This window comes from Calliphora vicina, chromosome 3 (genome assembly GCF_958450345.1).
Source record: "Calliphora vicina chromosome 3, idCalVici1.1, whole genome shotgun sequence".
Classification (NCBI taxonomy): Eukaryota; Metazoa; Arthropoda; class Insecta; order Diptera; family Calliphoridae; genus Calliphora; species Calliphora vicina.
In genome coordinates this window covers 18,790,253-18,807,464 of record NC_088782.1, presented here as the reverse complement: position 1 = coordinate 18,807,464, position 17,212 = coordinate 18,790,253, and the positions used below count along the sequence as shown (strand labels likewise).

At 33.8% G+C, this 17,212-nt stretch overlaps 3 protein-coding genes across 3 annotated transcripts; 2 read left to right on the top strand and 1 right to left on the bottom strand.

The window, feature by feature from the left end:
- Positions 1 to 629: 629 nt before the first annotated feature.
- On the top strand, positions 630 to 1,111 carry LOC135953994 (pupal cuticle protein C1B-like). Its single transcript, XM_065504038.1, has 2 exons — positions 630 to 688; positions 755 to 1,111. Exons 1-2 carry the CDS (start codon positions 677 to 679, stop codon positions 1,046 to 1,048), a joined length of 306 nt encoding a protein of 101 aa, XP_065360110.1. The 5' UTR covers positions 630 to 676; the 3' UTR covers positions 1,049 to 1,111.
- Positions 1,112 to 12,088: 10,977 nt separating this feature from the next.
- Positions 12,089 to 12,522, bottom strand: LOC135955940 (cuticle protein 38-like). Its single transcript, XM_065506369.1, has 2 exons — positions 12,485 to 12,522; positions 12,089 to 12,415 (listed from the first exon to the last, which is right to left on the bottom strand). Exons 1-2 carry the CDS (start codon positions 12,494 to 12,496, stop codon positions 12,101 to 12,103), a joined length of 327 nt encoding a protein of 108 aa, XP_065362441.1. The 5' UTR covers positions 12,497 to 12,522; the 3' UTR covers positions 12,089 to 12,100.
- A 386-nt stretch (positions 12,523 to 12,908) lies between these two features.
- On the top strand, positions 12,909 to 13,386 carry LOC135956008 (cuticle protein 38-like). The gene is made up of 2 exons (XM_065506468.1): positions 12,909 to 12,956; positions 13,026 to 13,386. Exons 1-2 carry the CDS (start codon positions 12,945 to 12,947, stop codon positions 13,338 to 13,340), a joined length of 327 nt encoding a protein of 108 aa, XP_065362540.1. The 5' UTR covers positions 12,909 to 12,944; the 3' UTR covers positions 13,341 to 13,386.
- Positions 13,387 to 17,212: the final 3,826 nt, after the last annotated feature.

Here is a 17,212-nt window from a genome sequence, read left to right as displayed (position 1 = left end):
ATAAATGCTATCGAAAAATGTTTTTTTTCACTTCAATGGTTAAAGAATGTAAATATACATCTCCAAAAGAATTTAAAACCTAATTTGTACTGTTAAAATTATATTAAACTTAATTTTCAACCTAAATAACAACAGTCTTGCCTGCCTTCAAACAAAGAAAAATATTACACATTTTGAAAACCTTGACCTATTTCAATTTCCTTATATTCTAAAGTAACGTAACATGACTGACAATGGTGTTAAAAAAACCAACTGTAAAAAAACATGTTTAACTAAATTACAGAACTAAACAATTAAATGCGTCATAAAACTGAAAGTGATTAAATTACCAAAACAAAAAATCACTTCTAAATAAACAAGAATAACAAAATTCCTAATCGTACTTTAATTTTATTGACTTCTTTAAAACTTAATTATAATTTAACATTACAACAACTTAAACACTACTGAGCTGACCAAGGGCTCTTAAACAGAGATACGTGCTTGACATAATAAATAATTAAAAATACAAATTACTGCCACAATTTATTTAGTTCCTAAATAAGAGTAGGGGTTTTGGGAAAAACAAATTCTATAATCAATAAAATTAAAAATAGTATAAAAGCGTAAAGGTTTTAAACATTTAATAACAATTACTTATTGTACTTGAAAAACTAAACAACTTATTCACAACAAAATGTTCAAATTCGTAAGTTTATTAAAAAAAAAATCACAAAAATTGTCTCATTAATTTAAATTATTTTTATAATTTTAGATCGCTGTTTGCTTCTTCGCTGTTTTGGCTGTAGCCGCTGCTACCCCCGGTTTGGTTGCTCCTTTGGCTTATTCTGCTTACACCTCCCCCTTGGCCTACTCTGCTCCTTTGACTTATGCCGCTGCTCCCGCTGTTGTTGGTCATGCTTCATATGTAGCTCCTTATGCCTCCACCTACAATGCCCATCACATCGCTCACTCTGCTGCCTTCCCCGCCGCTTATGCTGCTGCCCCAGTAGTTCACGCCTCCCCTGTTGCCACTCCCTTTGCTGCTCCCCTTTTGTTGAAAAAGTAAATCAGAGAATTGAATTGATGAACTGAAATAAAAGTAATTGGAATTATTAAAGACTGAAACAAATTTGTGTTAATTTATTTTTATACCCATCATCGAAATAGTAGTCGCAGACCTACAAACGTATATATATTCTGGGTCCTTATACAATTCTAAGACGATCAAGCTACGTTCGTCCGTATGTCTGTTCAAAACACGTTAGTGCCCAAACGAAAGGAGCTAATTGGCTAAAATTTAGCTTTCTCTGTAATTAATAACTCTTTCTACAAACTTTTGTGAGAATCGGTCCACAATTGGCCTCATCCCCCATATTCGTTATCGCAAAATAGAAATGTAATGGCTCAAAATTTATAAAAATTTGTTTCTGATCATTTCAAAATTTTACCATTTACCATTTTAGCTTTGCAGTTTTACACCGCACTCCTGAAAATTTTAAAAAACCACCTTAGTATAAGTGCAATTCCACGGTCAAGAACGTGACTTCACACGCCTTTGAAATGAACAAAAATAAAGAAATCTTAACGATATTTTTATTTTTTTTAAAGAATTTTATGTTTAGTGTAAAAGTTTTGTCGATTTATTGTTTCCAATACAAGAGAAATAAACATGGAATCAAGAACGTGACTAGAAAAATTAAAAAATCGGCGAACATAATTTTGTTCAAATAAATAATGTGGCTTTCTGTTGTCATGTTGGAATATTGCATTCGTTTGTTTTAAAATTATTAGAATGATTTAGCACGCGACATATTTGCTCATCACGTTTGTAATAAGGAAATTTTTTTTGGTATTCAAATACCATTGGCGAAGTATAAAGTGTCACAAATTGCTAGGTTATCCTATGTCGGTTTATGTAAGTCCCTAGTCGACCTATATAGGTAGCTGGAACGCTAAAACCTTGTTACTAAAATCAAGAGTGGTAATGGTACTCCAACTGTTCATATGTCGAGTTATAAATTCTACTCCACCAATTTACGATTTTGATCTATAAATGGAACTCCACCAGTATCAATGCGTTTTAATGGTCTTCACCAGGGTTTATCAAAATAAAAAGTCAACGACATAGAAAAGAAACCGTTATATGAAGCCATACATCACACACGCGTCAGAGCGAGATGCAAAATTTTTGAAGCCAAATAACTGAAAACGAGCCTGATTGTCCTTAAGAAATAATGAGAATGGCGCGTGAGTTGTTAAACAACCCTGACCTACTTTGCGACAGCTATATGGATTGGTTCAAGTGATTTCCACGAACTCTTCATATTTATTGTTAATGGGTTCGACATACTTTTTATATAGGGCTTCAATAACGTTAAATCTTTAACTAAGCCCTCTTCTTTACTGTTTTTCCAACTGTTTGTTTGCAGGTATAAGGTTCGAACCCACTTCTTCTTTAAAATACCTCTTCATTCTGTCGGCAAGTTTTCCCGCTTTATAATATCGACCCCTTAGCGCCAAATTATCGTAAGCGACATTTTCTAATTTTTTTTTTTTTATTGCAAAAATTAAAATTTTATGGACCGACTGATGCTTTAGCTTTCGCAGAATATCAAAATTGTTAATAACTTCAAAAATATAGGGGGTACGATTTTATCGTAAGTCAATGTTTATATTTTACAGTAAACGAATTTTATCGTAAGCGACACATAGTGGTATAGAAAAACAAGAAGGAAATAAATCTGAGACTTCTAAATCGTTAGATTGGTTTGAATGAAATTTCACATGCGCAAAGAAGAAGTGCTGTTGAGTTTAGGTTCTGAATCTGGACCTCATGGGCCCACCAGCGGCGCGGCGAATGGCCCTCAAAGTAGGACCACTCGGGTATGTTACATTTTTAAAACGATCCTATTTCTTCGTTTGTGTTCCGATTTCAAAAAAATTACACATATAAAATCTTCTCATCGAGCGACCTAGTCGTAGCTATAAATTACGTCTTATAGCTTAGGAGATATTCGCATGTTTTTGTCGCTTACGATAATTTGGCACTAAGGGCTCGATATATGTTTTCCTTTGCCTTTTACCTCTCTTTGAAAAGAGATAGATTCACGACTGCGAACGCGATACACTTTAAAAATCAAAATAAAATGTGTTAATATTATTTTCAGTAACATTTTTTGGATAAATTTTAATTTGAATTAAATCTGATTAGAACAATTGCGGAGTTCTGATAACATAGAATGATTAGGTACAAGAACGCGACATCAGAATATGAACTAAAACTGAAATGAAAAATCGGGAAAAAACAGATTTAAAGTAGTATCTAGCTTGAGGTCAAATATTATGGTTTCATTTAAAGCATAACATGTCCAATAAACGGTTTCCCTATAAAATATTTCCACTAATTCCAGTTTTTATTGGAGCATGACTTAAAAATGAGGGATTTACAATAGATGGCGTATACTTTGAACGTGGTTTTTGTTTTTCATAAGATTATGTGATTTTCAAGGTTACATATCTGCCATTTATTCTCACTTAGTTATTGGATATTATAGTGTAAACAACAAAGTTTCTTTTGCTGTGAAAATGTCGAATTTTATGCCAACGAATCGTCATATGCAGGAAGTTTTGCTTTACTTCTTTAATTTGAAAAAAATAGTCGCTGAAGACCACATATTGCTCACCGAAGCTTATGGTGAATACGTTTCATTGGTTTCAACATGCGATTCAGAAATGGTGATTTTGACATGAAAGACAAAGATCGCCCAGGCCAGCCAAAAAAGTTTGAAGACATTGCTCAAACCCAACAAGCAGCAATTTAAAAACGTTTGCGAACAACAGGATTCGTCCAAAAACAGCGAAATTGGGTACCATGCGAATTGAAGCCGAGAGACCTATAAAGACGATTTTGCATGTCCGAATTGATGCTTGAATGCTATAAAAGAAAATAATTTTTGCACCAAATCATTACTTCCGATGAAAAATGGATCCATTACCATAAACCGAAGCGTAAGAGATCATATGTGAAGCCCGGCCAACCAGCCGAATCGACACCAAAGCCAAATATCCATGGCGCTTAGATCCATGGCGATTATCTGTATTTTATCGGATCAAAAAGGTCGAATCTATAATAAGCTGCTGATATCTGGCCAGACCATCACATGGAATCACGAAAAACGACCTGAATATGCGGCCAGAAATGAAACAGTAATATTCCATCATGACAACGCTCGACCACATGTTGCGGTACCTGTTAAAAACTATTTAGAATGAAGTGGATGGGAAGTTTTGCCTCCACCAATTTATAGTCCAGACCTTGCCTCGTCCGTCTACTATTTGTTCGATCAATGCAGAATGCTCTCTCTGGGATACGCATCATTTTGGAACATAGTATCCGATATTGGTTTGATTCGTTCTTGTTCTCAAAAGATGGGCAGTTTTTTGGCTAACAATGGAAAATAATTTAAAAAAATATATTTTGTACAAATGATCGCATTTGCAAGTCATACACCCAATAGGTTTACGAATATACATAGCAATCTTTCTTGATTCAACTAAAATTAGTCTAATTTAACCTTTTAACGGATATTCTCATATTTCAACACTTATGATATCCGATTACCAACCCTCCCCCTCAAGAAAAAGGCAAACTTTTTAGCAATTGCAGCAATTTAAGGGTTAATTATTGATAAACACAATACCAGTAAAAATCAGGCAAACACAAAATTAAGGAAAGGAAAAATAATAAAAAGGCTCCTATAATCACACATAATTACAAACATCTTTTTTGTTTATTCTTCCCCCCTACCACTGCCCACATCTCCCTCTCTCTCTCGGTTATTAAAACATAAAAGAAAAAACTTTACAAAAGGGTGTTGCTCCTTCACATGTACAAAAGTACATGGAGTATGTGTGCAATGCACGCCACACACACTCATAATCTTTTGTTGTTGTTGCTGTAGTAGATGTTTTTTTTTTGTTTTTGTATTACAACATAAAACATGATTTTGCATGATGCATTTTAATTACACTCATTATGCCGAACTTTCATTTTTGAGCTGTGGTGTTTGCTGCTGCTGCTGCTGTGAATAAATGAGTGCGAGAGAGTGTATGCAGATTATCTCACTTAATGTGACTGGTTGACTGGCTGCATGATTGACTGCCTCCGCCTGCCATGGTGGCTGGCAGAATGTTTGCTCGACTGGCTGCTTTTCTTTTTAATTTGTTTTTTTTTTGGTTATGTTTCGCAAACATTGGAGTTATTAATGTTTGATTAAAGATTTATTATTATGAATTTTTTTGCATTGCTTAATTACAAGACATTAATAATTTTGTGTGAATTTTTGTTCATAAATTAAATTAATTTTAAGTTTTCCTGCAGCTTTTGAGGATTTGTGTTGTTTTTATTTTTTTTTAATAACATCAAAAGCGCAATTTTATGTATGTACATAAATAAGTACTTGTCACTGCCTTTAGAACTTTCACTAAGCAATACAAAACAAGTTGTGATGAAAAACATTTTTTTTTTGTCTAAAAAGGATAAATTTTGTTGGAATATACTTTTGTACATATGTTTTCATTTTATGCAATTTAGAATTGTATAACTACAACAAGTTGATGCCGATACTTAGTCCAGACACCCAGTGATTAATACTTAAGAAGAATTAAAAAGTAACATTGTTCCACTTTATGGGTTTTTACCTCCGTCTAGGTTCATTAACTCTTTGCTGATTAGTGGTCACTTTACTAACCACCTTTTCTATAGTCTTTGAAACATAGTTTATTGGCATTTTGCTAAACAATTAAATTTTGAAGTCATCGTTTTTGTTTATTTGCAGAACTTTGCCAAAGGATTAATATATTAATTTGAAAATATTGTAAACTGCAGTTTTAACAGACTTTCACGCATTCAATATAAACTGCACAGAGTGTTTATTGTTCATCGAATTTAGTGTTACTTTGCTATTTATTAATCAAAATTATTAGATTTCCAATAAAATTATACGAACATTTTTATTATAATTATGTTTATGCCAACCGGGACGATGGTTAATAAACTAACCACCTCATTCCACAAAAAAACCACAAAAAATGGGGTGTTTTTTATGTTTTGATTTTTTTATAATAAACTAACCTTGATTAAAGTATAAATGCTTAAAAAAGCTATTTTCTTAAGAAAATTATTGTTCACCTACAAATGTTTTTTATCTTTTATTATCAAAAGACAGTTAAAAAATAGTCTTATGTGCTGTTTTTATGATACAAGCGAGTAATTTGAGTGGAAATATTACATGTGTTTTGTTATTGCAACAAAAATAATATACATGTAAAATGTTGAGGTCCTTCACATGTCGGAAAGAGGTTCCACGCCGAACCAACCTGACGCACGAATAAACGAAACCACCTTCCTAACATCCCTACACTACTTCTACAGAAGTCATTATATGGAGTATTCAGTCTCTTAGCATGCGCACCAATTAAGCATTGCCCTTTAAGCACGGCTATTCTAATACGTGATAGCCCCGTAATGGATATTTACCTATAATGGTCGTAAACGGGCCATGTAAGCCTCGGTATAGAGAAATTTGTAAAAGTAGACCATCTGAGCTGAGCAGACACAATAAATTAAGATCTATGAGTGATTTACAACAATAATGTCTCGGCATCTCCTTAAGAGATACCCGGAATTCATGTACCAATCTGGATGTCGAATAGATACCAGAGAGTGATTTGATAGTAGCTTTGCTGTCAGTACAAATTCATATATTCACTCCAAATTACCTATAGTACTTCATCCAGTGTACCGCCTTTTTGATGGCTGAAATATCAGCTTGAATTAAACTACATTGGTCATGTACCCTGAAACACAATCGCCCGAGCCCACCCCAATCGCAGACTTGGTGCCATCTTTATAGATGACAAACGTGTCTCTAGAAGAATGATACAGAGTAGAGTCTGTCAATAAAGGAAAAGGGAGTATAATAATCTCAGAATGGACACATGACCAGTACAACCAGATCTCCATGGTCCCACAGTGCTGAGCCTAACCACCGAATTTAGGGCCAATTGTTTGGTAATGAGATCAGCCGATAGTCAGGTACATAACAACTCAAGCTCGAGATGGAGTGCTGCGCTGCACACCCGTGAGCATTAGTGCAGAGATTCACAGGATTCTTTTAATCTCCCAGTACTCCATACTTTAGTATGGTTTTTACCACCATGTCAAATAGGCATTTCGCATTTCTAGGGTTTATTCACCAGGATTTCCCAATGTCCCTTCTACAGCCATAAATAGCAATAGCTGCCTTAGACGCTCTGGCTTGGATATTCAGGCTCCAGGATAGCTTGGAGTCTAGAATGATACCCAAGTACTTCGCACTATCCGAGAGCTTAAGTTCCAGCCCTTTAAGGTGCGGTAGTTGGAAGGATGGTATTTTGTACCTTCTTGAAAAGAGAACAGGCTGCGTTTTCCCAGGATTCACACCAAGTCCACTATCAGTGCTCCAACAGCTAAGTGTACTAAGTGAAGTTTGTGATAATATGTCAAGATGTTTCCCAGAAACAGCCATAGCAACATCATCAACATATGCGACAGTTTTGCACTTCATTGAGTCTAATTTCGTGAGCAGTAGATTAATGGCAAGATTCCACAAGAGTGGCAATAAAACTTCTCCCTGCGAAGTGTCCCGTTTATATAATTTTAAAATAGTAGAAGTCCCCATAGGAAAAAAAATTAATCTACTGGCCTATGAAGCAGATAATAGACTGATCTATATCCAGTCTTCTCAAAGCCGAAAGAATCGTATCTGGTGTCGCATTGTACAAATACCAGAAAGACCACCAATGCATATTCTATGTGCTCGAGTGATTTTTGTACAAATCCCACAAGCGAGTGTAAAGCCGGCTCAACATATCTGCTCTTCGTATAGGCATGTTGAGGCGTAGAAAGTTGGGTTGGAACAATCAATGAACATAGGTGCAAATCGATTATCCTTTCCATGGCATTCAAGAGGAAGGACGATAGAGTAATAGGCCTTCGGTCTAGTATGAGAAGCTCCCTTAGGATTGACGGCAACAGTACATCCGTTCCAGGACTCCAGAATAAATGTCCAAGCTAAGCAGGCCGTTGTATATCAGCCGAAATGGGTCAAAACTACGAAGTCTATTCTCGTTTATCAGAATTGAGACTTCAGAAAGCTCAAAAGAGAGTTCCGCAATCCATCACAACCTTTAAAGTTTCTTTTCCGCAAGTTGTCCAGCTGTCATTTAAGGAATCTGATTCAAAGAATCTTTGGATACAAATTTCCTGAGATCTTTACGTAAAACAATGTTTTTTGTGAAAAGTTTTAGTGTTAGATTTAGTTTATTTTAGAAATAAAATTTAATATTGAAATTTTTTTTGTTTCAAAAAAAATTTTTCCGCTCTAACTTGATTTCATTTCAGGCTACCTAACTTCTGTACGGCTCTTCAGGCGGAAATTACGGCCATTAAACGTGCATCCAACTGGCTGAGGTTTTATCAAATATCTGGTGATATATGTATATTTACCGATAGCAAGGCTGCCGTTAAAGGAATAGCGGGTGTCTTTACGACATCTAGGTTAACCGAGGAATGCCGGGTATCCCTTAATGAGATAGCGAGACATTCTAGGATAACGCTTATATGGGTCCCTGGCCACGATGGTAATCAGGGTAATTGTATAGCTGACGAACTGGCCAAAATGGGGGCGATGATGGATGATGATGAGATCGACCCCTTTTCTGGTATTTCCCTTGCTATATGCAAGATGGCTGTTCAGCGGACACTATATGAATCTGCACAAAGCAGGTGGACCAATGAGTCTTCCTGTGTTACAACGAGGTCTACTTGGCCCGTATATGATGCCAGCAGGACGAATCTACTTATGGAATTTCGTCGTGAGCAAATAAGGCTAATTGTCTCCTTCATTACAGGACACTGTATAATTGGGACACATGCTAGGAGATTGGGCCTACGGTATAATGACTACTGTAGGAGCTGCCATAATGAAGAAGAGGATGAGACGGTGTCACACCTATTCTGTCAATGCCCGGCTCTGATAAATCTGAGGGAACGTATCTTCGGAACACCATTCCTATCATGCTTAGATGAGCTATCAAGGATAAGTCTTAGACGAATCTACTCTTTCATCAGAGAATCTGGTTGGTTTAGCATGGAAACAACGGACGTATAATTAATACCAAGATGTTTACCCCTTGGGTATCACAATGGGATCAGTTTTGAATGGACCCAAGTGAGCTGCTTGAAGAGTGGCTACCCATGGAACCTAACCTAACCTAACCTTGATTTCATTTATTAATTTAATTCCACCATTTTGCAATATATTCTATAGGGTATGTATTTAAATGTAAATAAAAACTAAACAATGCAAACAAAAATATATTAATTAAAAGCTCTGTAGCCATTGTTAGATTTACAAAACCCTGTTGCCTACTTTTAGGAACTTTAACAAGCAAAAACCAAAACTTTACTTTGTTGTTTGTTTCTACACAGTTAAACCACAAAATATAAAGTAAAATAGCAAAAAATAAAATAAAAAAGAGAAATAAGATTTTATTGTATAAACAAAAAACTATTTACAACCCAAGGGATGGCCATTATAACGTTTGTTAAATAAAATGGCCAAAGAAAACCAGAAACGAGAAAAACAAACGTATTTAGCCAAAAAGCCAGCAAGAAATTAGAGCTCATAAAATGCAAGTTACTAGAAATTAAATGATGGCTAGAAAAAAAAAGAAATGCCAACTGCCAACCAACTTACTATATGCTACAGACATATTTGTATATGGAGTGGGAGGAGTTTGTGCTTGGACTGATGGTGGTATACTTAACGGTTAATAAACCCCTTGTTTTACTAATTAGTAGAAGCTACAAACCAGAGTAATGACAAACACACGGACAACAAAATACTGGCATTTAATAAGGTTTATTTTTTATGCTATTTTTGTTATTTTTATATTCTTTAACATAAAATATACGTACGTAGAACACACAGAAATAAACAGAAAAACAAAAACCCTTTAAGGAATTGAAATCATAAATGGCCTGGCTAAATTGGCCAAAGGGATTAAGGCATAAAACAACAAACCCAGTAAAGTCAATTATTAAATAGGCAAAAAAGAGAAAAAAACCAAAGAAAGTCCAAAAAACAAATGAGCTTAAATCATACTGTAAAACCAGTTAAAAGGTTATTTACTAAAGTCTACTTTTTGGTGTGAGAAAAACAAAAATTATAAAGTATATATTAAGGCTTGCAAGTAATTAATTTAAGTTTTTACATATTATATTATATGAATTTAAAATTAAAATCTCAGTTTCTTTTCATCTTTAAAAATTAAAATCCTTTTCTTTACTTTATGGCTTTTCTTTCACTTTAAATAATTGTTTTTAAATCCTATTGATTTTTTTGTTGTTTTTTTTATTATTAAGCTTTTCCTTTGAATTGCATTAGTAGAGTACAATTTTCTCATTAAATCTTTTTTTCCACGTTCGTCATCAATGAGATTATTCATTTCCGTTATTTTTTATTTCCTCTTTCTCAAACTCTTTGCTTCTTATTTCTTATTCTCTGCTCTTAATGTTTTTTCTTCTTTTTTTCTTGTTTCGTTACATTTTTAACGCTCTGTGAACTGTTAATTTTGTCGCCATGTTATCAGTTTAAAAACGGTTGTAGTCTTTTTCTGTTGTTGTGAAAACAACTACAAATTAACTACAGTTTTATAACTGGGTTTTACAACAAAACTCGTAATATGCGCTAGACTGAGTTTTTTGGAGCAAAACTACCGGAAATGGCACTTAATTAAAAAACTTGCTGCTGTTTTTGTTGTGTGTTTTTTTTTTTTTTTTTTTGTGAACTGCACTTACTCGGCCTTTAACATCAATGCATTGTTTCTTAGGAGCTATAATGAAAAGGGAGGTAATTATAATTTTATCTTACAAATGTATTAAACTTTTTAAATTGCACATTTCAAATTGTTCAATTCATTTCTACACGCAGAAAAAAAATATAATTGGGCATGGTTACTGTAACCATTTAAATAGTGTTACAAGATTTTTAACTATATTATAGTCACAGTAACCATTTACATGATTGTGGTAACCATAATATGGTTAATTTATGATTCACATGATTGTATCAACCATATATATGGTTACAGTAAACAAATATATGTTTGTGGCAACCATATTTATGATGAATAATTCTATCGTAATATGTTGTTCTCAGATTATGATAAGCCTTAAGCCGAGAGCTACATATTATGATAAGTCCTTCATCATATGAATGGTTGTCACAAACATATATTTGTTTACTGTAACCATATATATGGTTGATACAATCATGTGAATCGCAAATTAACCATATTATGGTTACCACAATCATGTAAATGGTTACGGTGACCATAATATAGTTAAAAATCTGAAATGGTTACAGTAACCATGCCCAACTATATTTTTCTCTGCGTGTATGGGGTTTTTCAAGTGATCAAGTTTGACTGATCAAGTAGAGGTAAAGGTTTCTTTCATATTTGAACCTCATTTCCCTTGTAAAGGGTGTTTTTTTAGAGGTGAAAAACTTTAAATTTGCAGCAATGTTTTCTGGGATATCTAATTGACAATTTTTGGTTGATTTGAGTTTAGTTTGATTTGGCTATTTATCATGATTAGACTCACACTAGAGCAACGTTTGCATAATGTTCAAATTTATGTTGAATATCATGCTTTTTGTGGTGCTCATAATCGTCCATCAGAGCGATTAATTCGAGGAACTATTGATCGTTTTCACAATACGTTTATTATCGTAACGATAATAAACATCCCTAAAAGACGCCGTACAGATAGATGGTGAGTAGGGTAGTGTCACGTGCACTTTATGGAAATTTTGTTTTGCATGCTTACAAGATTCAACACGTATAGGAATTAAAGTCTCACGATCATCGATCGCGCCCTACATTTGGTGAATGGGCCGAAGGATACATCGCTATAGAACCACAATATTTCAATCCTATAAAATCATAAACACAAGTTTTTCAGTCTTTCGTAGTTAAATCATTTATTTTAATTCAAATTCAATACTCTGATCTACTTTTTCAACAAAAGAGGAGTAGCGAAGGGGGTGGCATAATGAGCAGCATAAGAAGCACCTACAAAAGGAGCAGCGGCATAAGCAGCAGGGGCGGCATGAACAACTGGGGCAGCAGCATAAGTGGCAGGGAAGGCAGCAGAGTGAGCAACATGGTGGGCATTGTAGGTGGAGGCATAAGGTGCAACATAGGAAGCATGACCAACAACAGCTGGAGCAGCAGCATAAGTCAAAGGAGCAGAGTAGGCCAAAGGAGCTACCAAACCGGGCTTAGCGGCGGCAACAGCCAACAAAGCGAAGAAGCAAACAGCGATCTAAAATAATAAGAATTTATTTTATTAAAATCAAATATCCTTTACAGTTGTAGAAATATTAAAACTTACGAATTTGAACATTTTGTTTAAGTTTGTGTAGGTTTGGTTTGTTGTACAATTTGTAATTGTTAATGTTGAAGATAAAGTTAAAGGCTTTTATACTCTAAATTATTATTATATGAATTTGTGACTAAGTAAATAATTTGGTTAATTTCAATAACAAGTTTTGCTAATATAATTTAGCCCTGATCATGAATTATCGAGCTTACAAACAAAAAATAATAAAATCATTACATGAATATCATTACGAATCCAAAAGATAATCGTAAAAATGCATATTTAAAGTTAGTTCATATAAAAAACCAATCATTGTTAAGCGTCACGTTTAGCATAAATTGCTTTAATTAAATTATTTAATACGAATAGCAAACCCAAACACAAATTTAAAGTATAAAAACTTTTAAATTTATCTTCAACATTAACAATTACAAATTGTACAACAAACCTAAACAACTCTAACTAAATCAACATGTTCAAATTCGTAAGTTTTAATATTTCAACAACCATAAAGGATATTTGATTTTAATAAACGAAATTTTTATTATTTTAGATCGCTGTTTGCTTCTTCGCTTTGTTGGCTGTTGCCGCCGCTAAGCCCGGTTTACTAGCTCCCTTGGCCTACTCTGCTCCTTTGACTTATGCTGCTGCTCCCGCTGTTGTTGGTCATGCTTCCTACGTAGCTCCTTATGCCTCCACCTACAATGCCCATCACATTGCTCATTCTGCAGCCTTCCCCGCCACTTATGCTGCCGCCCCAGTTGTACACGCCGCCCCTGCTGCTTATGCCGCTGCTCCCTTTGTAGGTGCTTCTTATGCTGCTCACTACGCCACCCCCTTCGCTGCTCCTCTTTTGTTGAAGAAGTAGATCAGAGAATTGAATTTGAATTAAAATAAATGATTTAACTACGAAAGACTGAAAATTTTGTTTTTTTTTCTAATAAAGGAATTTGTTAAATGAAAAATATTAAATTTAGTAGGCCTAGAGGAAAAGGTACTTATAGATTCTCCTGGTTCTCCTGGTGAAGGGCTCATTATTGACTTTTGGTCATTATACACATGTCAGGTCATGCAACAAACTTGTTAACTTATTCGGTTAAAGTGAATCCAAACTACTGACTAGTTTTGTAAAAACTACTTCCTCCTTATTTCAAAGTTGAAATGATTTTTATGGTTAGTTCTTCAGTTTAAATCTGCACAAATTGTATAGAATAGGGCAAAATGACAATTTCATTTGGGAGGATCCATATGAAAGCGGACAGCAGCCGTATTTACCATCTCTGATTTTAATGAAATTTACCACAAATTTACCAAATTTCGTGATATTTTTGAAATGGAATGGGTTTCCGATGAAAAAGTCATTGATTAGAGAAACCCTTTGGAACCATAATATGTGTTTTAAATTTCATTAAAATCGAAGATGACAAATCCGAAAATAGCAGTTTTCTGTCCGTTTTGATATCGATTCTCCCATTTAATAATTCAAATTCGACGAATGAAATATTTGTAACTGGATTAATGTAATAGAACGATAGACCTTGAAGGCAGCAATTCAAACAATCAATAAATTACGGATTGAAGGAGATAGAGATTGAGAAAAAAGCTTAGTGAGTGCAATAAAATCTGCCTCTTCATTAAAGGCCGAACAGGCAACTCATCATCACTCATCATCACGATCACATGCCTCAGAAAAATAATATATATTCATTATATTTCAAATGAAGAACTGTTCATTTAAGTGAGAAAAATTTTGTTGTACAGGAAATCCAAAAGAGTAACCAAACAAGTGCTCTGATGAAACACTTCATCCTAAACATAAAACTGTTTGACAACGGGCATCATGAAAATGTTCCACTGAGAACGAAATTAACATTTTGGAGTAACCTGGACATTTCGATCTCCATCATGGAGCAGTTCTCCGTTTTTGTGTGGATACCGATATGAATTCAAACAATTTAATTTTATGATCTGCTGAACCCATGGTAACGATTACAAGAGGCCGGGAGGATGTTTAATGAAATTGGCATGGCAGCAGTCGCCGCTTACTTAATTTCTTTCGGTTAAGTACCGTAACTTTTCCGCCAAATGAGTCAGACGATTACCAAACAGATTCAATTGTATAGTTAAGACGAAACTATAGAAAATCGTACAGGTCGATACCACTGATTATTATGGTTTCCATAAGATGCATAGTTGGAACCACAGCTGCATTAAGTGTCGTTTTCACTCCAATCTCACTAATGAAAAGATGAAAAGAGGCCAAACAAAGCTCTATTAACCTTGAATTGTTCATTAAATTATGTTCGTGATCTAATGTCGCGTTCTTGTACCTAAATTACAGTTTTGTTATTAGTAGTTGAAAAAAAGCTGTTGAAAATTTTGATTTAAATCAATATTTGTTTAATTTAAAAAGTTTACTGCTTCAAATTCTGTTTTTATACCTAAATTATCGTTTTTTAACAGTACTCTGCAATTGTTCTAATAATGAGGCTGAAAATTTAAATTCAAATCAAATTACAGTGGCTACACTAAATCGTTAATCATGCTAAACATTAATTTTGTTTTTTAAAATGTGTCGCGTTCGCTATCGTAAGGTTATTTCCAACGTTATCTAAAATAATAACTAACAAATGATTTTTTTTAACATTAAAATCTGTTTAATACAATGTAAAGGATTTTCCAACAGGAACTTCCGAACTTTGCCAGTTTATAGCGTCCATATTGTTAAACTACATCTGTCGAATTGGCTGCTATTTATTCAATTTGTTTTGCCAAAATTTCCACGGACGCATGTAGCGTTCAACAATACGTGTAAATGATAAAATTAATATGGGTGTTTTGTTCAGACAACGTTCCGCGAGCTCCGCCCCTTTTACGGTGATGCCCATTTCTGGATGAATGGGTAAGTCAGCAAATATGATTGTCAAATTTGGGACGAAATCAATCAACATGAGATACGAAAAACATCCTGAAAAAACACTTTTGGCATGAGGGCTATCACCTGTAGGTCGATGATTATCAAATTCATGTAGCCTGAATTGGATAATATTGTTACGTTTTAACCTTTTCAAAACGTTTGGTTTATTTCCTTTAAATAAACCGGATACTTTTGATTGCAAATAAAAGCCGTTTAGTAGTTTGAAAATTGTAACAACTCTTTATTTCTTTAAAATGTACAACAACAACAGAATTAAATAGCCACTCAATGTTTTTTATACACTTTTATAAATTCTCAGAATTACAGACACAATTTATAATGTACACGAATTTACTTGAAAAACACAACACACTTTAAGGCACTCAGATGATGTTTATTATGATCAACTCACTAACGACTGCAACCTCTGCCACTATTTATAACACTGCATTACCATCTAGAAAGCTCTTTAACTGTCAAAGTTCGAATATTCTAGATCATACGCCATCGGTGGTGTACTTTCTACAATGTTCTTTAACTGATTATTCGAAATCGAATGCCCACAGATATGTTACAGTTTTACAGCACTGTTACTTGGAAGCATTATGCTACTTTTAAATCAGCTGTTAAAATAGTTATATTTGAATTCAAGTACAATTTCGTAACAATATTTTGATAAATATTAAAATAAAAGCTCATTTTTACTTAAAATATGTCCATATTTACTTGTATATGAGTTTTTGTTTTCGTAGGATACCGTTAACCTATTCATAGGTATGAACAAAAAAATAAAAATTTTTTAACGTCAGTTTCAAAACTCCATTTTCAAATTTTTAAAAATTTTGTTAAACAAATTTCAGAATTTTTTGATCATCTCATTGAGATTTATTAAGAATATAATAGGGAATAAAAATTTTAAAAAATTATGAAAATATCTGTTATAGTTTTTCCGTACCTGCGATTTAAATTTTGAAATTTTCGAGAAAAACCAATTATTTGGCAATTTTTACTCGAATGAGCTCTATTTCCTTACTCTTATGTATTTTAAGCCAAACTTATTCAGAATATTATAGTCCAGATAATTTTAAATATACGCTGAAGCTTTTACTAAAATCGGAAAGCGATTTGAGGGCATGGTCATCTCACGTGGAGGTGATGTGAACTGGCCACCGTGATCGTGGGATTAGACTTTTTCTTGTGGGGTTATCTTAAGTCTCAGATCTATGTGACAAAGCCACAAACCACAGTGACTCTCAAAGCCAACATAAACCATGTCATCGTTCAAATTTAGCCCGTTTTATGCTCTAGAATCATGGAAATTAGGGCATTTGAGGCGCACATTTGCACGATGTTATATTCAAATCAATGTCTTCGTGAAAATTAGATAAATTACTTTATAAATTATAGAGTTATGACGAAATGAATAGCTAAATGTGGAAAAATTCTTAAAGGAAGTAATAGTTTTATTAGAAATTTAGATTCAAAACAACTGATTTTTTAAAGAATTATGTATAAAATATTGAAATTCCTTAAGAATTAAACAGTTGAGCTCGTTTACTAGAAACATAAACAATTATTTGTTTACTAAACCATCACATAAATATTTAATTTAAACTATTAACAAACAAGCTTGACATAAAATCTAGTTTTCCTTTCTCTATCATCTAATTTTAATTCATGGACTTTAAAGACGTGACATGTTTGGAATAATAACGCTCACTGCAAGTAGCTGCCAATATTTGTTGGGGTATAAAAGACTTGATTTTTTCTAATAGACATAACAATTACAGATTGTAAATCAATCCAAACAAGAACTAAACAAA